Source organism: Periplaneta americana, chromosome 9, assembly GCF_040183065.1.
Source record: "Periplaneta americana isolate PAMFEO1 chromosome 9, P.americana_PAMFEO1_priV1, whole genome shotgun sequence".
NCBI lineage: Eukaryota > Metazoa > Arthropoda > Insecta > Blattodea > Blattidae > Periplaneta > Periplaneta americana.
The window spans coordinates 163,045,520-163,068,776 of NC_091125.1; the positions used below are offsets into that span (position 1 = coordinate 163,045,520).

The following is a 23,257-nucleotide window of genomic DNA, read 5'->3' on the forward strand; positions in this document are numbered from 1 at the left end:
AATACAGACAGTTCACATCATGATGAAAGATGAGTGGAACGGAGAAAAATTCTCTCCAGCACCAGGATTTGAACCCAGATATTCAGTTCTATGTGCTAACGCTCTATCTACTAAGCCACACCAAATTCCTATCCCAATGTCGAATTGAATCCTCTCAGTTTAAGTTCCACCTCTCGGGTTCCCTCTAGTGGCCTACTCTCACGCACTGCGTCATAGATGTATGACAGTGGCACAATGTTCACACATGTGCAGAGGTGCACTCGTTATGAGTGACTAAGTGGCCAGGATCTGACAAGAATAAGTGCTGTCTTAAATCACTAAATGATTATTTTTCGTATGTCATATAGGCCTATTATTACAATGTACCAAAGTACATGACGCAGAATTTCTGCACAGTACTTCAGTACATACTTACAAATGGCTTTTAAGGAACCCGAAGGGTTCATTGCCGCCCTCACATAAGCCCGCCAGCGGTCCCTATCCTGTGCAAGATTAATCCAGTCTCTATCATCATACCCCACCTCCCTCAAATCCATTTTAATATTATCCTCCCATCTACGTCTCGGCCTCCCTAAAGGTCTTTTTCCCTCCGGTCTCCCAACTAACACTCTATATGCATTTCTGGATTCGCCCATACGTGCTACATGCCCTGCCCATCTCAAATGTCTGGATTTAATGTTCCTAATTATGTCAGGTGAAGAATACAATGCGTGCAGTTCTGTGTTGTGGAACTTTCTCCATTCTCCTGTAACTTCATCCCGCTTAGCCCCAAATATTTTCCTTAGCACCTTATTCTCAAACACCCTGAACCTATGTTCCTCTCTCAGAGTGAGAATCCAAGTTTCACAACCATACAGAAGAACCGGTAATATAACTGTTTTATAAATTCTAACTTTCAGATTTTTGGACAGCAGACTGGATGATAAGAGCTTCTCAACCGAATAATAACACGCATTTCCCATATCTATTCTGCGCTTAATTTCCTCCCGAGTATCATTTATATTTGTTACTGTTGCTCCAAGATATTTGAATTTTTCCACCTCTTCGAAGGATAAATCTCCAATTTTTATATTTCCATTTCGTACAATATTCTGGTCACGAGACATAATCATATACTTTGTCTTTTCGGGATTTACTTCCAAACCGATCGCTCTACTTGCTTCAAGTAAAATTTCCGTGTTTTCCCTAATCGTTTGTGTATTTTCTCCTAACATATTCACGTCATCCGCATAGACAAGAAGCTGATGTAACCCGTTCAATTCCAAACCCTGCCTGTTATCCTGAACTTTCCTAATGGCATATTCTAGAGCGAAGTTAAAAAGTAAAGGTGATAGTGCATCTCCCTGCTTTAGCCCGCAGTGAATTGGAAAAGCATCAGATAGAAACTGACCCATACGGACTCTGCTGTATGTTTCACTGAGACATTTTAATTAATCGAACTAGTTTCTTGGGAATACCAAATTCAATAAGAATATCATATAATACTTCCCTCTTAACCGAGTCATAAGCCAGTACATAATAGTTCAAAATCATGTCAATGGATAAAAGTGAAGGCCTATCATGCAAATTAAGACTTTCCAGTTGATTCCCAAAAGTAAATCATACAACCAGCACAAAGTGCATACATTTCAGCTACCTTCATTTCTGTAAAAGTCCAAGTGCTTCAATGTAAATAGTTTGAAGGAAAGAAGTTTAAATAAGACGAGAAATCCTGTCATAATTAACAATTTATTATGTTCTGATAATTATAATACAAGCTTCAGGATCACTGTGCACTGGTATCCTCCTTGACACGATCCTTCTTGAGTTGACCCATGAAGGCCGCCTTGTCCGCTGCGGTTTGGAAGCGACCATGACCAAACTTGGAAGAGGTATCAATGAACTTGAGATTGATCTTCTCAAGTGCCTTCCTCTTTGTATGGACAAGGAGAGACTAAAACAAAAAACCAAGTGTTAAAACAAGTCCCCTCAATTTAAATCAAGAAGCTCTCAACTGCATAATGCCACTCAGTCCTATCATTGATCAACATTTTTCTTCAGAATCCTTTTGGCTCTGTAGGAAAATCATCATCTGCAGCATACTATATTTAGAGAAGAATAAATCAATGCCAAACAAATACCTTGCGCATCGTGATCACCCTCTTCTTGGGGCCCATGACGCATCCCTTCAACATCACGTAATCATTGATAACTTCACCATAGTGAGGGAAACCGCCCATTGGTGTTATGGATTTTTCCGTCAAATCGTATTCAGTGGATGCATTGTTCTTCACAACCTGTGAATGAGATGTTATACATGAAAACTGGATGTAAAACCAATCTTAAGTGCACAACACTCCTATATTTGATACTAGCTTCAACATAAGAGGAAAGTAAAAAGTAGTTCTGGTTCTCTCATGAAGTCTGACTTCAGTAGGAACACCCAATTTTCGCAAATTATCTTTTCACGAATTTCTGCCAATTGAGTCAAGTGTGTTCTCATTTCTACAGCCTGTGTGCAAATTAACGTAGACTTAATGTTCTTCATATTCACGAGACACTTTTCCCCATCTAGTGTATATTCTGGAAAGCTTGTAGGTGAAAGCTTTTTTTGTTACCAATTTTTTTAAAAGTGATTTTCATCTTTAAATTCAAACGTTTTCCTAAACCATTTACATATTTCAATACAGACTTTTCAGGATTTATATATTTAAAAAAACCACCTTCCAAGAATTACAGTAGTTTTATTTACAAACTTCGATGTATTTGTTAATTTTACAATTTTAAGAAGTCAAGAATAGCAATGGCAAAAAAAACACACACAAATTCCACAATTTGGGACACCTACGGCTGACCACTAGGATCCAGAATACAAAGTAGAGGTTAAATTAAAAATACAATATGATTGCAGAGAGAATACGGAACAATGATAAATTTAAAAATAAAGTACAATTTGATTTCGGAGAAACATGAGATGAAAATAAATTGAGTGATGAAATGAAGTAAAAAAAATACATAGTATTATACAAGTGATTGTGTAAAATGGATAATGAATCTCTCAATACCATTAGACAAATTTTGTTAATGTCCTCATTAAAAAATTTAAGAGAAAGGAGAATGTTTAATAGAAGAAACGTCTTCTGTGGACCCCTGGAGAAAGAACTAAGAGATTAGTGAAGTGGTTTGTGTGGAGTGTAGCATCTACGGGGCAGAAACATTGATGACATTATGACGAAGTGAAGAAAAGCGACGAAGCATTTGGAATGTGGATATGGAGAAGAATGGAGCGTGTAAAATGGACAAAATAAGAAAAGAAGCTGTGTTGGAAGGAATGGATGAAGAAAGAATGATGCTGAAACTGGTAAGAGGAAAAAGAATTGCCTGGATCACTGGTTAAGAAACTGCCTTCTGAAGGATGCACTGGAAGAAATGGTGAACAAGAGAATAGTTCGGGCTAAAACCAAAACCTAGGCTTATGTAGTGGTCTCAAAGTACAAATATGGCAGGCACATTTCGTATTTAAAGCCATGCCTCAGTTTTCTTTTCTGTACATCAGAATTTTCAGATCTACTATCTACTGTGATCATCAGTGACATGGCTTTAACTGCTTCAGTACAAGAATTGATTTCACGTTTATTCAACATCCTTTTGGCTAATTTGTAGTTCATCATAAGCAGTCTGAATCCTCGAGTATTTTGACAAAACTAACATCAAAACAAATTACCTTTCCATCCTTTGTATGTATGCCTTGTCCTATGCGATATATTTTCTTGTTCATCTCGGTACGATGGTGGTAACCCTTCTGACCAGCTCTTGCCACAGTGAATGACACTCTACTAGGATGCCAAGCTCCAATACAGGCGACCTTTCTCAGACCCTTGTGAGTCTTGCGAGGCAGTTTCTTTGTATGCCATCGAGATGTGACACCTGAAATTAATGATAATTAACATCAGCAAGTCGATTAGAACAAAAATGTTGATTTTGTATTCAGAATCTTACTTCACTGAAGCATATACATATTAAAATACAAAATTCTCATAATTCAAGTCTAAGGAGATTTAAAAAAAACAGTTCATGCTGTCCAAACAATTTCAAAATCCAGAAAGTAACTTTTATAACCATCCGCATAATTCAACAAGGCATATTTTAGATTAAATCTTGTTCAAAATTTAAATCAAATACCAGTTTACACACTTTAAATTGGTCACAACTTTGAAAGCATGCAGAAGAGGTGGAACAGGATTTCATGCCTGCCATAAATAATTTGTGGCACTGGATTTCCTTTCAAGACTTATAAAACATGGTGTTCTGGGATTTCACTACGCAAATTAATGATCGCGTGGTGACTGAATAATTATCCACTCCTTCAAAAATGCAATTATTACGTCTTAAAATATTCACGATCTCCTCGTAGGCACTCATCTCAACGTGTGTAGAGGGATTAGAAGCTTTGAAGTCCCACTTTCATTGTTCAGTAAAACCCTGATAAGACGCTGTTGAAGGGACCGGGTGTAAACCGTATATTAACCGGGACTGCGTATTAGGCGGTTATACTAATTTTGACTTACAGTATCTATTAGCATTTTTCTTTATTGAAATACATGATTCATGAAAGGTAATATAGTATTACTCCATTATGTATTTACTGTACTGTACGTCAAAGACATTTACAGTATGTACTGTGCTTAATTCTTTCGGAAAAAAGTAATTAATAGTTGTTTGCCGTGTGTGTTCTCCAAGTCCTCATGTTTACCACACTTCAGTTTCCTGCGATTATATCCTCCCGACGACGTCGCAGCTGTAGTGATTCAGTCGCGATTTTTTATCACCATTCTTAATATCGATGATGGGATTCCTAATGCATCAGAGAGTTGTTTCTGAGTAAGAGTACTGTTGCTCATCGTACTTTCGTAAGATTTCCAATTTTTTCGACACATAGTGCTTTTCGTTTAACACTCATTGTAATCACATTCACAGACACTTCAATACACTAAAGGACAATACACCGCCCAGCAAAAATTTCCAGAATTTTATCATGGCCGGGTAAGGAATGCTGTTTGAGAGAGAGTTAGCAAGAGGGTGAGGTATTGTAACTGTATGTAGGCTTTAAGCATGCAGATAAGGAGTCGAATAAGAGAGCGTAACAAGAGTGTGGGGTATACTAAGGTATGAAGTATGAAGGTTTAAATGTGCAGGTAAAGGGTCGAATACCAATACTTTTCAGACGATGAAAGAGTAATAAAATATATAATACTTTTCAGGTTAATGGCACCAGTGAGTTCAGTGACCAAGATGTTTCATTGCTGTTACAGTACATTGCTGAAAATTACATCGAAAATATTCCACAAAAAACAGCGTATTATGTGGGACTTGATCACAACAAACGGGGTATTTTATAAAGGCGTTATATATGAAATGTGCAGGGACCGGACAAAAAAAAAAAAAGCGTATTACACGGGATAGCGTAATAAGTGGGCACGTCTTATCGAGGTTTTACTGTATTTTCTGTCTAGATTTATAGATGTACTGCGTCCTTCAGTATAAACTACTCCAGAAGTAAAATAGCCCCTCACTCTTGACCCTTCAACAGGACTGCATTAACAGAGGCCAGAAGTGTTATGATTGCAAAATATATATTTTATTACAAGAAACAGTTATCAATAGTTGCGCGAAATAGTTTACGTGCGGCAATTCCCACATGCTCAGTGCTACACAAATTCAATGGACATTGGTACTATCCGAAAGTAGGCCTAACCTATTGTGAGCCTGTGTACACTGTCAAAGTTGCAACCAAAACTAGAAAATCACCTCGTACATGGCTACATGCCTCAAGCAAACACTGCATATCCAAAATTTCAATCTGATTTTTTAGTTCAATAACCAGCGTATGGGGCATCAAATATTTCACTGCATATCATGGCAAAGTGTAGGGGATATCAGCAGGAAGGCAACATGAGTATATCCACACTGCTTTTATCGGAAAATGCACAATCACGTTTTGTCATCACACATCCTCACTACATACCATGCCATTGTCATGCGTTTAAGGATAACGCAAACTCTTCAAAACCCATGTTAGTTGATTAGTGTACTTAGCGAGCAATAAAAACATACATACCCTTGTACCCCTTGCCCTTCGTAACGCCAATGACGTCAATCATCTCGTCAGAGGCGAACACTTGGGACACTGGAACCAGTTGCTCGAGGTGTTCACGCGCCCACTGCACTTTCTGCTCAATAGTGCCTCCGTTCAACTGGATCTCCATTATGTGTGCCTTCTTCTGACGTTTCTTCAACAGCTTCATCTGGTAACATGAGAGATTGTAATATTCAAATAACAATCCACAATTAATTCACAAAAGAAAACATAAGAAAGGTACATATGTATAGTATGCATCACGTTCAAGAAACCCTAGCTTTCAATGAACTACATTGTAACAGCAATTATAGCAAGGCACCAGGAGTAGGGCTAACCTTGCAATGATCTTGCTTTCTGTGTTAACATAACTTAATATTTTGTTTCTTAAAGACCTAAACGACATTTCATACAAGTTGAGAGGATGCTAAGGCATTTCTTCCCCCTTCTACTGTCCCTGAGACCGTCTGTAACAGACCGGTAGCTGTTACCTCTTATACCTGCACCTCCCAAGTTGTACACACAAGAAAATAAAATATTAAATAAAGTACATAAATGGATATAAAATACAGTGACACAGATGTTTGACAATTACATGTTTGTGTATATTTTAGTGTCGTTCTTTCAATATTTTCGAATAATAATTAATTAAATTAAGGGATGTTAGTTTGTATTATGAAGTCGGGGGGGGGGGGGAGCAACACAGTGCAGATTGTCCCGTTGTGTATGCTTAGAGTAGCAACTAGCAGTGAAGAAAACATTTATCTTCTGCTGTCGGTAGCTTTTTAATGTGCCAGTTGATATAAACAATAAAATGAAATACAAACGCTTAGTATAGATTTTCGAAATATAGATTAACGGTAAACATTTTCAATAATGAGTTTCATTAAGTTCAAAGTCAATTAGTCGAACGTTAGTAAGATAGACAGTAGCATCTTCCCCTTCACGGATGGTAAAGAGTGTGAGTAGAGGGGAAAGCCTATCAACCAAACTGAAATGAGGATATTAGAGTTCCATTGTAAAATTTGTTGAGTGTCTATATCTTTTTCGTTAATGTTGCCTTTTCGTTTTAATTCTCGGTCTTTAAATGTACTACCCAATGAGACATGGAATTTATTCTTTTTTGGCCTCTTTTTTTATATTACAGAGAAAGAACTTTGCTTCTGCATTGGACTGACACCATACTTCAATCCTTTTATTATTTTTGCCTCTGTCTCATTATATGGTTCTTTTCAATATTAAATTTGGCTCTGACTGGACGGTAAACCACAAAAGAAGTAAATTAAAATCATCAGTACCAGTTGCAGAAGACACAGCCCTGCAGTATATATTGACTACACCCCACCTCTGGCTACTAGCAACAGGAATCTATAATGAACACCGATCAAAATACCCCTCATTTCTCGTGAAAAACAACTGAATAGACTATAGTGGATTTTATGTTGTCAGCAAACAGCTGGATACATTAAGAAGATTGATTGATAACTTAATATTTGCAAAGCACATACAAAACTGATTCTACAGGCATCCTTGAACAGCAACATTAAGTAAGACGCAATACACTGAGTCAATTGCCTTTCTTGCACTTCTTTAAGATTAAAACCACAGAAATTCTAAAACATCTATTTTTCCTCTCAATGCAATGGTTCCAAAATTCGAAATACACGATCAGACTACAGAATATACTTGTTTTAAAACGAATTCAAATAAAAGGCGTGCAGCTTATGAGTAAGTATAATACAAAATGTACAATTAAAATTAGCTAAAAGATGTTAAATTGCAGAATTGACCTGCATTCGTTTAAAAATGTTTAATCACTTGACAGCTGTCACATGGAGTAGATATATGAGATGTGTGGCATTTTGAATCTGATTTTTGCTCAACCGTATTGATTTGATTAGTGACTGCCCAAGTATTTTTTGCAGTTATTTCACATTTTTCTTTTTTTTCCTAAGGAGTGTTGCAGTAAGATTACATACATTTTTAAAAGCATCCTAAGACAACTGTCAGAAGTGACTCAGCATAGTCACACAGTGTTTTTAACATTACCACCAAAGGACATAAAGTAAACATTCAACTACTATAATATTACACAGTAATGTAATTGGCATGGTTTTTCTCCCTGGTCATTGCCCAATGGACTACAGAAAGATTATGGAATATGCCATTTCCCCACTCACACCTACCGAAGCAGGGGGCAGAGTTTTTCTTCGATACTGTGACTAGGACTATACTGTATTAAGAACAGCTCCCGTGCCACTATGGTCTTGTAGCAACTGGCGAACCAGAAGCACGAAGGCCAAGTATCAACCTTTAAGGTACGGTTTGTTTACGGCGATCATCACCGGAGTTGCTAGCAGTTAAAATGAATGGGCACGGTTTCTTTACAGCGAAGATCGCCAGCGCAGTTCGTTGGACGTGACTCAGATCACTGGAGGTTGCTTCTGAAGCAAATTCATGACGCACATCACCGCATTCGTGTTCAATAATCGATATTTAGACAAGATCATGTTGTAATATCGAATATCTAATCTGTACATTTTGGCTGCAAAACAAATCAAGACATTTTGTAATCTTTCGCGGTCTGAAGACGGAATTATTATTGAATGTGTCACAACATAATGCTCTTTTTAATATGAGCATGTGAATTAATAAACAAATTAAACAATAAACCCTTACATTACATATTATATTTTTACCACGCCCGAGCCCCAGAGAATTTCGTACAGTGTTGGGTAAGGGGGAAATTCTCTCTTCTGTAAGTTTTCTGTGACTAGGCCTACCTAAGTACTTACGCGGTATTCTGAAATATAGCGGTTTTTTTTTGTAGAGATGTAGTTGATCGTATATAAAAGGCATAATAAAAGCCCAAACGAACCAAACCTAACCTATCACATGTTCATACATGTAAAGTGTATAAGCTGATTAAGAAGGGAACTACCTCAGCGCTAGTTTAGCCATTTTTTATTATTGTTTGGAATACACCATGTAATGTAATACAGTATAATAATAATAATAATAATAATAATAATAATAATAATAATCAGTTCATAACCTGAGTTACTGCCAATCTTTCAACTGGAGTTACGGGGGTCTTGACAAAATTTGTAGGTAATTTAACATTGTCATTTTCAATTAAACTCAAAACATAATCGAACTGGTCAGGTGAGAGTCTGAAATATTCCTTAAATTTTGTAGCGTTTTTATTAAGATGTCCCATTATCAATATGTTAAAACAGAATTCTGTAAACCTATTCCTGAATATTTCATTAGTCTGTAGCTTGTTCCTTTTATAATACGCATGCGAGATTTTGATATCGTCATCTCCCTCTTCTAGAATAAATAGCAACTTCATTACCTTGGATGTATTCATTATAATTTTTAGATTATGTCCGTGGCCTACATTAATTTACTTGTTGTAGATGAAGGAATAAACAAATGAGAATCTACAGCGATGTGCGTCAATAAAGAAACAACTTCTCGGCAATCATTGCCAGCATTTATGATCCCCAGCGGTGTGCGTCCGACGATGATCGCCATAAACAAACCGTACCTTTACATTAATTCTGACGAAACGAAAGTTACACGTCATTAACACCTCGATATAAAATGTTTCAAATAACAGCAATTTGCGTACATTAATCTATATTCAGGAAGTTGTAACCTTGCATCAGATTGCTTTGTGTAATGTTGGTAGCAAGAGGTGCAATGTTGCCACCAACACACAACAGCAGACTTAACCAGCTGATAGGAAAATGCTACGTTTTGATTGGTTCAGAAGACTATTGAACAGAATTGAACTGCATAGAAAGGATTGTCAAATTAAGTGCAAGGTTACAAAAGCCTGAGTATACGAGTTAAACATGTAATTACTAGACAACCATGAAGATTAGGAAATAAACTAGTTTTTCTATAATGGGTGATGCTCGATCTTGTAAATTTAGATTGACTAGAAATTATGCCAAACCCTGGTAGAATTAGAACCTATACTACTGGATGTTCGAAGATGTAAATTAAATTCTTAACTACAAAGATCTAATCTGTAGAACAAATTTACATATTTTAGTACAACCGGATTTATTATATGAAGGGGTGAGAATAATACAGACCTAAGCCACACCAACAGATAGCGTGTTGAAGGTTTAGAGTCCAATGCTATTACAGTGGAATCCAAATTTGATGTTTAGCGAGAGTCCACAACGTGCAAATGCAATGTTGGCAAACCTAGAGCGAGGTGATGTGAGCTCCACCAAACTCGTCTAGCATGAGGGACGAGATGCGGGTGTTAAAAACAGGTTCATTTCTCAATAAAACAGTGTAATACGGTAATTTATTCATAAAATAATCTATATAATGTATTAAAAATCATATCTTTAAAGTGATGTTTGCAATTCTAGAGAAAAAACCAAATCTTATTTAAATTCGTCACTCTTTTAGGTATTATATTGTCAGACTCCAAAGCAGCTATTCTATCAGTAGTCTCTGAACACACACCATCTCAAACAGCAGAAATAACTAAAATGCTCTCTCAATTAATATCACTCAATAAAAGAATTGTATTCCAATGGATACCATCCCATTGTGGAATCCTGGGAAACGAGAATGCGGATGCTTTAGCAAAGAAGGGCAGCACTGCTACTTACAGACCTGTTACTAAATCTACGTATTACTCTGTGAAGAGATTTATTAAATCTACATACTTAGACTTCAACAAACAAAATTTGATAACATAATCCCAAGGGAAAAAATGGAACTCTCTGCATCAAAATCCACAGTTAATTCCCGATTTACCACGAAAATCGTCTGTAGCTGCATTTAGATTGGCAACAGGCCATGATTGTTTGGCCAAACACCTGCATAGAATTGGAATATATCAGTCCCCTAACTGCCCATTGTGCAACTCAAACCAAGAAATGGATTCGGAACACCTCAAAATCTGTGCTTCAGTGGCTGACCATGATAATATCTTTGAAAAATATTGGAGTGCAAGAGGTCAAATGACTCAAACGCCTGGCATTAGAAAACAACTATTTTTTAGGCGAGACAATTCCCTAGCACCCTGTGTTTCCGTTTTTTTCACTTCTCTGCATACACGTAATAAGATTGAACACGCCTCAGCATTTAATTCCAGACACTTAGAAAAGCTAAGATTTTTACGGTTTTCTTCAGACAGTTACTTTCTGAAGAAATTCTTTGAAAAATATTGGAGCACAAGAGGTCAAATGACTATTGTCAAACACCTGGCATTAGAAAACTTTCTGAAGAAATTTTAGATATAAGGTTTGTCCCAGCACTGTTCGAAATCTATTCTGAACTGCCTGCTCATTCACAGTAGCCCATGATGAACCGATTCCGAATTGATACTGAACTCCTAGCTCCCTGTTCTAACATGCTTCAGAATGCATATGGAACGACTGAAATTTGTTTTCATTTAAGAGCAGAACTGGGAATTCTAACCTGTTGACGCACGAGCAGATGGTTTAATGTGAAGTTGTGGTTAAAATGCTACGAGACTAGGCAGGATAAAATAAAAAAAAATAGTCGAACGTGAGTGATTTGGAAGGTGAGTGATATTTTATGATGAATTAAGTTCGAAAGATAAATAATTTTAATATGAGAAGGAACTCCGAAGGCCTTGAAAGAACAGTTAATGAGATGGTGATAATGCTGGTGAAATGAGTGCGGATCCAGTATCAATAGTTACCCAGCATTTACTCATATTGGGTTGAGGAAAAATCCCGGAAAAAAACCTCAACCAGGAATCTAACCTGGGCCATCTGGTTTTGCGACCAGACTAACCGTTACTCCAGAGATGTGGACCCAAAGGTGTTATCACCACCTTTTGAAAGAGGAACATAACCTCTTGAGACTATTTGTTTTGGATGCTATAATCCACTTATACCGAAATGTACTGTATTCTACTTAAAATTCTAATAGAGCAATGACAAATACAGTAGAACCCCAATTATTTGTCTTTCGCTTTTTTTGCTACAGAAATATATGAAGTAATGAAGTAACCTACTGTACATTGTGTTGGCGTATTTTTTTTCTAGAGTGTTATTATAAGCCTTTATCTTTACAGTATGGTCTACTATACGAGTTGTGCTGTATAACTTCTATATAAAATGTCTTCTACGGGTGTCAAAAGAAATCTTGTTGTGCCAAGTATCGGGAGAAGAAGAAGAAGAAAAAAAGATAGTAAATAATTGAGTGGTTTGGGGAAAGAGAAACTGTAGCTCATCTCACAACAGGATATGAGTTAAAGTATGTAAATCTACAACACGAGACCTCTACTATTCATATCTTCCCACAGGTACCCCTTAACAACCCGTCGTTGACAATGAGATTTAAATTAAACTTGTGATCCAGTACCTAGCGTGTTATATAGAAGACCATAGAGGAAATTACCACAAAGTGTAAGTAGGCCTATTATTCACTAAATTTACGAAAACTTTTTATGGTACGGAATATCCGATTTTTTCGATTAACCATTCAGCCTACCCCCTTCATTACCACGGATAATAAAGATTCTACTGTACAACGGAATGTAGGCCTATATTGAAACTGAAATATTCTCCAAGCAAATTTTTCATACTATGTCCCACGATACTAGTCTGCAATTGATTGGCAAGAAAAGACTTTCCAAGTAATGTGCTTACCTGGGTGTGGCAGATAACACGGATGACCTTGCAGTACCGGACCAGCTTCTTGAAATCCTTGTCAATAGACTTGCGGCCCAAGTCATCTTGCCACTTCTTGGACGTCTTTGTGAACGCCTTCTTCTTAGACTTGTACCTGCGACAAGTACAACATGGAGGTAGGGAAGGATCGGGGAGCAGGAATGCAAGAGGAAGAGGGCCGTCTCTTCTGTGAGCGGAGACAGACACCTCAGATCCACCCACAACCAACAAGTTGATGGCATGGACAGCGCGGCTCTCATCTTGCGAGCGGAGAGCTGGTTTCATTCAGTCAGCAAGTGGGCAAAGTAACATTCATGCAACAATCATTCGTGTACCACTGTCTCAGACCGCCCTAGGATTTTCCTCAAAATTAGTCAGAAATGTCTAACCACATAGGATCATCATTGGCAGTGGCGATTGTTAATAATTTGAAAAGTGAATCCAAAAACTATCATGAATACTACCATGTAATCACAATCAGAGCAACGAAGTTCTCTGCATAATTCTAGTTTAGATCAAACTATAGTTTTCAATAAAGACTCTCAAAAAACAATTGGTAATTACGCAGAACTACAGAAGCGATTTTGTTATTTTTGGTAATGTTTAGTACTGAATTTCTTTTATTAGTACGTGTGTATTATGCGTAGGTCAGTTACAGTTTAGGTAGAGTAGATTTTTTTAAATATGAAGAAGAATTGAACTTCATTTTTTCCTCGTGTTTACAAGACTATGTTGATGAGTGCATAACTTTTAATGTATTGTGATTTGATTGGCTGAAGTGTTGTTTGTTCTTATTGGGTGATGTGTCTTCCGTTACGATTGGATTGTTGTGGTTAAGTAAAAAAACGTGTTATTTGCTGATGATTTTTCCAGTATTTATTTATTTATTTATTTATTTTATTTATTTATTTAATAATAACATATACATAAAAACGTTACATTAAAATACCCCGAAAGAGCAAAGCTCGTGTTCGGGGACAGTTCCGTTACATAGATACACATACTTTGTAGACAAAATACTTAAGAAAAAAGCTCACATAAAGATTGTAATAAAATTAGTAAATAATAATACTAATAATAACTGAGTGAAAAAAGAGACGATGTTTAGATTGATGGATTAATATTAAATTATTATTAGTAGTATAATTAGTGCAGGTCATGTTGACATAGTAACCAAGATAAAATAGAAAAATACACTTAGGATAGAAATAAACTTGTTTTACAATACATGGTACATAATATATATATATATATATATATATATATATATATATATATATATATACAGGGAAGTCTGTCATATAAATTTTTTAATTCTGGATCTGAAAATTTCATTGCTTAAAGTAGTCAATTCTGGATGAAATTTTATTATCGAATTATATAGCCGTGGACCATAATTTGTACTGTGTAGTAAAGCAGCAGATGTGAAATATTTAGGTTCAACTAATTTAAGAATTTCATTTCGTCTCGTATTATGAGCATGTGGCTGAGCTACAAATTTCGTTCTATTTTTATGATAGAATTTCATTAAAGAGTATTCATAAATTTGGTCAATTCTAAAAACATTCAATTCAGAATGGATCAAATTTGTTGGATAATCCAGTCGCCTTTTCAAACAAATTTTGATTATACGTTTTTGCAACATAATTAGAGGAAAAAGAGCAGTTTTTGTAATGCCTCCCCATCCAATTATACCATATTGGATAACAGATTCAACTAGAGCCAAATAAACCAAACGTAATACGTGAGTGGGCAAGTAATGGCGAAGGTTTACAAATTTGTAAATTGTTTTACGTATTCTGTTACATAAAAAGGTGATTTGCCTATCCCATTTCAAGTGCTGATCAACAATAATTCCCAGGTATTTCACATCTACAGATTCTTTCAGGCAAGGGCATTTACAGGTTGTAGAGAGTTTACAAAATGAGTTGTGGATTATTAATTTTAAATGAGAAAGTGATTTCAATTTGTTCAATCCAGAGACTGTTAAAGAAAATGGCACCAAAGTAGTTTTAGTTATATTTAGAGATAGCAAATTTGCATCAAGCCAGTTTTTGATAAAATTTATACCTACATTGGCATGTTTATAAGTGTCCTCCCAAGTTAAACCACTGAAAATCACCACCGTATCATCAGCGTAAGAATAACAGGAGCCATTATGTACTTTCAAATCAATGTTTAATAAATCATTAATATATATTAAAAATAGAATAGGACCTAAAATTGTTCCCTGAGGGACACCTATATCAATATTTACATTTTCACTGATATTATCATCAATTTTGGTTACCTGAGTTCTTTTGTTTAAGTATGATTGAAATAACTTATGCGCAATACCCCTGACTCCTATATCAAATAATTTGTCCAGAAGTAAACGATGGTTCACCGTGTCAAAAGCTTTCCTTAAATCTAAGAAAATCCCTAAACATTTAGAACCGTTATCCAACTCCTGCATAATTTTACCAGTGACTTCAATAATTGCGTCATCCGTAGATAATTTATTTCTGAAGCCATACTGATGTTTGGAGAGAATTTCATTTTTCTCTAAGTAATTTACTAATCTGTTTTTTAAACATTTTTCTAATATCTTTGAGAAGCTAGAGAGCAAGGATATAGGTCTATAGTTATTCAGACTTTTTCTTTCCCCTGACTTATGGACCGGTACAACTACAGCATTTTTCAGAGATTCTGGGAAAACTCCTTGGGTGAGACATAGATTGAATACATAAACAAGCGGTTTTAATATATGTTTAATGATAATCTTTAATGTGTTATTTGTAATTTTGTCGATTCCCGGTGAGACATTATTTTTTAAGGATTTAACAATATTATAAATTTCTTCTTCGGTTACTGGTGATAAAAACATGGAGGAAGATGCGTGCTTATTATGGCCACTGCAATAATTTTTCGTGTTAAATGCCGATTTGTTGATGTTCGATGCAATGCTATGTCCTACTTTTGAGAAATATTTATTAAATTCATTAGCTATGTCTTTTTTGTTTTTAAATATTTCTCCCTCTTCATTTAAAATCTCTGATATGATACTATTTTGGTTCACATTTACGTCTGTGGCTTCATTAATAGTTTGCCAAAATTTCCTAGGATTATTTCGATACTTCTGAAATTGAGATTGATAATACTGAGTTTTCATGTTTCTTATAATAAGAGTTAAAGTATTTCTGTATTTTTTGTAATAATTTATTAGATTTATATTATCAGGTTCTTTTCTAATATTTCTGGCTAATTTGTCTCTTATACGGATTGACTTAACGATACCTGTGGTGATCCAGGGTTTTATTTTTCTTAATTTAGAAGATACTTTAAAGTAAGATACATCTGTGCTTATGTCTATATAATTAGATATTAAATTTTGGAATACTTGAAAGCACAATTCAGCATTTTCACAGTTAAGCACGGAATCCCAATTTTCTTTTTCTATAAGCGAAATTAGCTTATTGTAATTTATGTTTCTTTTTATATGGAGAGGATACTGAGATGTATTAGAGTTTTTAATTCCAATTTCGAATAATGCAATAACTGCATAGTGGTCGGTAATAGCACTACACAAAACAGCAGGTACAAATTTCCAGTTACTCTTTGTTTTAAAAAATATGTGATCAAGGCAAGACTTAGAATCAGGCCGAGTGATAGAGTGTAAAAATTTGACAAAACCATATTCGTGTAAGATATTCATGTACCTATTGCCAGTACTGTCTAATTTGTCTTCTAGAATTTGTATGTTAATGTCTCCAACAATGATTTGATTGCTTGTGTCTTTAGAATTAAACAAAAATAGTTCAAAATTGTCTAAAAATTCATTTATACAATTGTTTGGGGATCTATATATCGCCACAATGGAGAATGGAGTATTATTACATATAAAATTAAGATGAATAGAATTACATTGTGGGATATCTACATGTACTATTGTGACATCAATATTATTTTTGCAGTAGACAACTAAACTATCGCATTTATTATATTTATTCGTTTTGACAAACTTTTTATAACCTGGTAAATCATAGCCAGAGTCATGATTTAACCAAGCCTCCGTCAATATAATGAAGTCGAAAGGATTATTAAAATTTTGCATAGTGGCACAGAATTCCAGGAAATGTTTATTTAAGCTGCGTATATTTAAGTGAAATAATTTAAAATCGTGTAAATTGTTACCAATGTAACTGTTGCAAGAGTTAAAGTCTTCCAAAACTGCTGTGCGAGTGTTATTATTAGCGGAATAATAATTTAGCTCATTTATTAGACAATCCATTGTTTAGAAATATTAACATTAAAAAGGATAACAAAAATCAGACAGTAAGACAATTACAATGTAATTAAGTCTTGGAAAGAATTTATCTTATAAGCAGGGCTCGTTTCATCCTTACGAATAAATACCTTGCAATCTCTCGTCCATACAAAACGGTACCCTTTCTGATTAGCTGCCTCTCTTGTTTTGTTTAGTAGGTCACGGGTGGCAATTGTCAAATGTTCACCAGCAGTCAGCCTCCCATCAGGTAGCAAAGGGTTGATCCTTTGTAGCGGAATTCCTGGGCCTTCTGGGTGTTTCCTCGCTTCTAACTTGAATTTCTGGAGCCATGTGTCTCGACTAATTCTTTTGTTGAATCTGACGACAATAGGCTTCGTCTTGCCGGGTTTTGCAGGTAGCCTATGTACAACACTTAAGTCAGCGACAAGCTCCGGTCCTCCGATGACTTCCGAAATATTTTGGACAATCATAGGAACGGATTCTTCCGGAGTTTCCGGAATCCCAAACACCAGTAGATTGTCTCTACGCGTGTACTGCTGGAGTTCATTTATTTGTTTCCACAAGAGTTCATTTTCCTTTTTTAGATCATGCACTTGCCCCTGTGTTGTTTTCAGATCTTCTTTCGTCTTACACAGCTCTTCGCTAAATGCATCAAACTTGTTTGACATGAACTGAACTGATTGCTGTAATGCACTTATCTCCAATTGTATACTTGATTTAAACTCATCAAACATTTGTTTTAGAGTAGATATTACTTTGCTGTCTCCACTCACTTCATTTCCGCTTTCACTTTCCACTTTACGGTTATTTTTTGGTCCCCCCATTGTAAAAGATTTCGCTGGAATACTGGGAGCAGCACAAGAAAACACGTCCACTCTCAACTACGGTCTGACCGGAACTGGAATTGGATGGTTGTGATTAAGTGATAGCTGTATGTTACGAGCTAGAGTTTCTCTAAGTCATTGGCTGTGTGATTGTAGTTTGTCGTAGTTGATGAGTATTATTCTCCTCTTGTAGGTGGTCTATCGCTATAAGTTGTAATGGATGTAGAATTTAGTTTTTTGACTGTATAGAGTTCAGAGAGGAGGATATTTTAGACTATTTCGTGAATCACGGTATTATTAAGGATTGCATGATTTGCGAAGTGTGTTGCCATGAGTTGACAGTTTGAACTTCCGTTGTGGGAGATTATACCGCAAGTATGCGAAACTTAACAGCTTATTGAGCGGCAACTCCAGCCCTGTATCCTCCGAATTATTAAGGTAAGGTTCATCATGTTTGACACTGACGAATTTATGAAATTGATTGAGTCTTTGTGTGGATATTTTGGTTAGGTTGGGTTAGTTTAGGTTATTTCTACTTATATTTTTCCTCTTGAAAAAGGGGTGAAAATTAAGGGTTTAGATGAAAAAAAATTACATCAAGTTCTTGCGGTTTACGTTGTTTTCCTACTTTTGTTTTTAAGGGCGTAAAAATGTAGGGTTTTGGGAAAGAATAAAATTTAAAATCGCTTCTGTAATTGTTCTGCATAATTACCAAATAATTAAGGTCTTCACATGTCTTAAGAAATTACAGCAGAAATTTAAGCAAATCTTAGCGAATTTGAGTGTGCATAATTTACCAATTCTTGTAAAACCGGCGCCTGCAATCCTCCGACAGATGCTCTGCCCACACTGTCTTCAACGCACGCATGCCATGCGGGGTCTCGATGTAGCCAACAACCCCAACCACCACCATCGGTGGGGTCTCCAAGATAGTCACAGCCTCCACGATTTCCTTTTTATTCACCTCTGCAATACAAACACAGGATTAGCCATCAGTTTCGAGTCCACTGTGTATTAACAATACATAACACACTACCATAACAGACTAATTTCCTATGTCTAGCCTAACCATTTTCTTCTGGCATAATCCTATTTCTTCAGTACTGTCAGCGACACAGTTCATCTGCCCTGGAAGGAATGCGGGGTTGGGGTAGTAGTTTCGCACTAGTAGTGGATGAAGGGAAGTTAGAAATACAATGTAGCATGCATTATAAAAACAATGATTTACCAATTCCGCGCCACGTTACTATAAGTTCGTTCCAACAAGTCAGGAACCGTCCTTAACCATCGTGAGCATGCGCAGTACAGAAAAAGCGTTCCAACACAATCCGAACCAGTCCTGAACCGGAAACATGTACTGCAGTCGGGCGTTCCAACAAGCTTTTGACACGGGTTCGGAACGGTCAGAAGTAGTCCGCGGATTGAGGCATGTACGGAAGAGTACGCGAGACGCGCATGCGCATAAGCTCACCAACGTCTCCTGGATACTGAAGAAAGACGTGATCGACTGTTCACATCATTGAGGTTAAAGATGAAAAGTGACGGTACAGACTAATAAAACTAGAGATTTAATTTAAATTTTCGCTAAAAAGAAAGGGAATGGGAATTATTTGGGTATTGAAACAGTTAATTATAATTTCAACATGCAGCTTTGATTAAAAGTATAATAAATAACGTACATACATTAATATTTAAAAAATAACTATTTTTAGATGAGAGTCCCCCAGTACACGACATTGAATTATCGGAATTCTTGCCTTCCATATTTTTTGTCATCTTTTTATAGAAAATGATCGAAATTCTATTTTCTTCCATTAGAATTAGCTGCGAAACAATAATTAAGCATCCCGTTCTTAGCAAAGATGATCACAGTTATAGCATCTCTGGATTTAGTACATAACTATTCGCGAAAGCGTTCCAACAGCGTCCAGTCCAGTTTCAATCCCATAGCAGATGCTCGACTAGCGCATGCGCATAAGATGGTACAGGAACCGTACATGAACTGATCCATGAACCGCTTGTTGGAACGAACCTTACACATGAAAGTTATATTGCTACGTCTTAACTTTGAATATATATTTACACCAGCAATTCTATTAAGCAAACATTCATAGTTTTCCAAGTACAAATGAAGAGAGAAATGTTTTTTTGGAGAAAATAGAAAGGGGATTAAGCAGAGGGTATTCACACCAAAAGTACCGTTAGCCAGCAGCTTGCTCCAAAGTTAGCCTCACACCCCTCTAAAACAACACCCCAAACTTCCCCAAGGTTCAGGGCAGATGAGCTGTGTCATCGACAGTACTAGGATCGTCTATGTAGAGAAGAAATTAGTTTTATAAATGGTGATTGAGAACAAGGAATTATACGTGAATTCTGTCGGCTCCTTTTGTATCAAATAGACCAAATACAGTCCAGTTTGCAAGAGGAATAGAGTATTCAACATTAAAATGGGGAAGGCATTGTCAACATAAAAACTGAATGAAATGTACCAACCCATTGGTGCGAAACAATCAATTTATTTCCTCTTACGTAAAATATTTCGGGTAATTAAAATCACAACGAAAATTGTTTCTCATTACTGTCGTGCTTCAGGTAATGAAAAAATAAAATGATTGTGTCACTAACAGACGTTATAAATATGATACAAACACCAGAGGAAACTTGTGTACGCTTTCTTCACTGCCAACAATAAAATTTATCTTAAAAGACTGAAAGAGCAGATTTTCTGTCGAATGCCCATCACGCTTACGAATTTTTATGCTCGACCATGCCGAAATGTACTAATTATACACCCGGTAGCAGTCCTTCAATGCATGTCATTAAAGTACACCTACTCATTAAAGTACAGGTCTTCAGCCAATGATAACTCAGCTTACATGTGTTTAGCCAATGAGAAGTCAGCTTTGTACCGTTATAAAACAGCAAGTATAGATTATTCTCGGTTATGCAATCGAAAGAGAATTAGCGAAAAGTCACGGAGGCTGAAATCCAATACTGTCGCAGGTTATGTTCTGTTACTATAATAATAAGCGTTAATTGTAAATAATATTCAAATACAATGTCATCTCGTTTTTCAATGTCGCATTCAATAATCAAAGTTATACCACGTTTAACGGGATTACACAAGGTCAATGACATTACTGTTCCTCGGAAAAAATCAATACTTTCGCGTCTGCGCACATTCACAATTCACGACCTACAACAAGGTCACTTCCGATCTTGTCAGATACAAATAAAATGTATACATCTGAATACCGGTAATTTCAAGTTAGAAATATGGTCGAGCATAAAAAGTCGTATGAAACTCGCCTATAATGGTAATTAAGAAGCTCGTATGAAAATTATGAAACTCGCTTGCGCTCGTTTAATAAACATCCATACTCGCTTGCGCTCGTTTCATAAACATCCATACTCGCTTTCTTAATTACTATCATTATAGGCTCGCTGCATAATGTACTATTATGGGATAGAGGTGAAGCAAGCAAACCGTAGATTGGAGTTTCTCTCTTCAGACGAAACTTCTATTAAAAATGAACTTTTCCGTGTGTACATGTAGACGTATCTTTGTATACAAGGTCGGTGATTGTGATATTGCGTTGTAAGCTGCCTTAGAGCTAGTGATACCACTTCCATGCAGCAGTGAGAAGTTTCAGAAAGGACTCAGCAGTCTCACAATGCTTCTAACATTAACACCAAAGCATAGAAAGTGAACGTTCAATTACTATAATATTACAGAGTAATGTAATTGGCATGGTTTTTCTCCCTGGTCATTGCCCAATGGACTACAGAAAGATTATGGAATATGCCATTTCCCCACTCACACCTACCAAAGCAGGGGGCAGAGTTTTTCTTCGATACTGTGACTAGGACTATACTGTATTAAGAACAGCTCCCGTGCCACTATGGTCTTCTAGCAACTGGCGAACCAGAAGCACGAAGGCCAAGTATCGACCTTTACATTAAATAATTCTGGTCAAATACGAGTAATATATCCACGTGTATGACACTCCAATTTATAACTATAATGTCTATAATTACCATATAAGACCTATATCAGGATAAACTTCAGAACACGGATTCCTTCCTTTCCCTCTTACTTCAAAATTCCAACCTTGTGCACACAAAATAAATTACTGGCACTGAAAAGTGCCTTTTCGTAAGCATGATGCGCATTCGACAAACGCAGACAAATCTGCTCTTTATCAGTAAGGAATCCGTATACTGAAATTTTCCCCGTATATCATTCTATCCGACAGGATAATAGAATATCACTCATCGTATACGGTAATTCAATGGCTCACCCGAACAACGTTGTACTTTCCGTGAAGGTGGTTTGCTTACGAAGAGGCACTTTTCAGTGCCAATAATTTATTTTGTGTGCACAAGATTGGAATTTGAAGTAAGAGGGAAAGGACAGACTCCGTGTTCTGAAATTTAACCTATAATTTGAGCTGTAACCATTTCTGCAGATTACACAGCAGCCATAGCCCACAATTTACTTCGGTTTGGCGAATATTGCCAGCTAATGAACTTACTTGAGCCAGGTCTATCTGCTTCCCGGACGACATGGGTCATTCCTGCCTTGTAACCTATAAATGCGGTCAAATGAACAGGCTTCGACGGATCATCCTTTGGGAAAGCCTTCACCTTACCACGGTGCCTTTGGGATCGTTTCTTGGGGTAGAATCCCATAGATCCATGGCGAGGAGCACTGAATTTCCGATGAGACTGAAAATTCATTACCCCTATTAAAATCTCACTTAATCAAATTGGGAAGTATAGTTCCTGCAAATTAACGAATAGTACGCCTATTAAGGATAATAAAATCGAATTAACATTGTACGAGAGGCTTGCAATTCTGCTACCCGTTAAGTGAAACACGTGGCGTCAAATATACAGTAATATTCTCAGCAAAATTATACAAAAAAAAAATCCAATATCTGGAACTTTACCACTGCCTTTTTATCCTGCTTCGCAACATAAAAAACAAATTAACAAAGATTATGAAACTGAACATTAAAAAAAGTTAGGTATCCGAACATGAAATTAGATGAGACAAACTTTTCTTCACGAAAATATATTGAAAAATTAACGTTAAATCGCTCTGTATTAACGCAAATAAACAAAAGGATTAATATTTCAGTTTTAAAGTAAAAACGTGCCCAAAATTCTAAAGGATGCAAAAGATTTAAATAGATTTACAGACATCAACGATCAATACGATAACTTACCATCGCGACACAGGAACCTGAAGAGAATGGATTTCGCGCATGCGTTTCCTTTATATACAAAAATTGGTTTGAATTCACAGATGGCGCAGATGTCGAGAACTTCAAAATTGCTGCCAACAGGAAGAAATGTGTTACAATAT

General features: G+C 36.3%; 1 protein-coding gene, 1 long non-coding RNA gene and 2 other non-coding genes across 4 annotated transcripts; all 4 read right to left on the bottom strand.

The window, feature by feature from the left end:
* Nucleotides 1–1,709: 1,709 nt before the first annotated feature.
* RpL3 (ribosomal protein L3) lies at nucleotides 1,710–23,223 on the bottom strand. Its single transcript, XM_069836299.1, has 8 exons — nucleotides 23,118–23,223; nucleotides 22,422–22,614; nucleotides 18,684–18,852; nucleotides 12,775–12,910; nucleotides 6,098–6,284; nucleotides 3,704–3,906; nucleotides 2,121–2,276; nucleotides 1,710–1,933 (listed from the first exon to the last, which is right to left on the bottom strand). The coding sequence occupies exons 1-8, from the start codon at nucleotides 23,118–23,120 to the stop codon at nucleotides 1,766–1,768; spliced, it is 1,215 nt and encodes a 404-aa protein (XP_069692400.1). The 5' UTR covers nucleotides 23,121–23,223; the 3' UTR covers nucleotides 1,710–1,765.
* Nucleotides 4,214–6,083, bottom strand: LOC138706703 (uncharacterized). Its single transcript, XR_011334061.1, has 2 exons — nucleotides 5,234–6,083; nucleotides 4,214–5,195 (listed from the first exon to the last, which is right to left on the bottom strand). It is a non-coding gene; the product is annotated as an uncharacterized lncRNA (long non-coding RNA).
* LOC138706845 (small nucleolar RNA SNORA73 family) lies at nucleotides 8,212–8,425 on the bottom strand. Its single transcript, XR_011334092.1, has one exon. It is a non-coding gene; the product is annotated as a small nucleolar RNA SNORA73 family (small nucleolar RNA).
* LOC138706843 (small nucleolar RNA SNORA73 family) lies at nucleotides 21,624–21,837 on the bottom strand. The gene has a single exon (XR_011334091.1). It is a non-coding gene; the product is annotated as a small nucleolar RNA SNORA73 family (small nucleolar RNA).
* Nucleotides 23,224–23,257: the final 34 nt, after the last annotated feature.

Excerpts from the sequence above, each read along its gene's own strand:
- RpL3 (XM_069836299.1), bottom strand. Across the intron at positions 6,285-12,774 it reads GTGTTATCTGCCACACCCAG|ATGAAGCTGTTGAAGAAACG; the intron begins GTAAGCACATTA and ends TCATGTTACCAG. Across the intron at positions 2,277-3,703 it reads TACATACAAAGGATGGAAAG|GTTGTGAAGAACAATGCATC; the intron begins GTAATTTGTTTT and ends TCTCATTCACAG.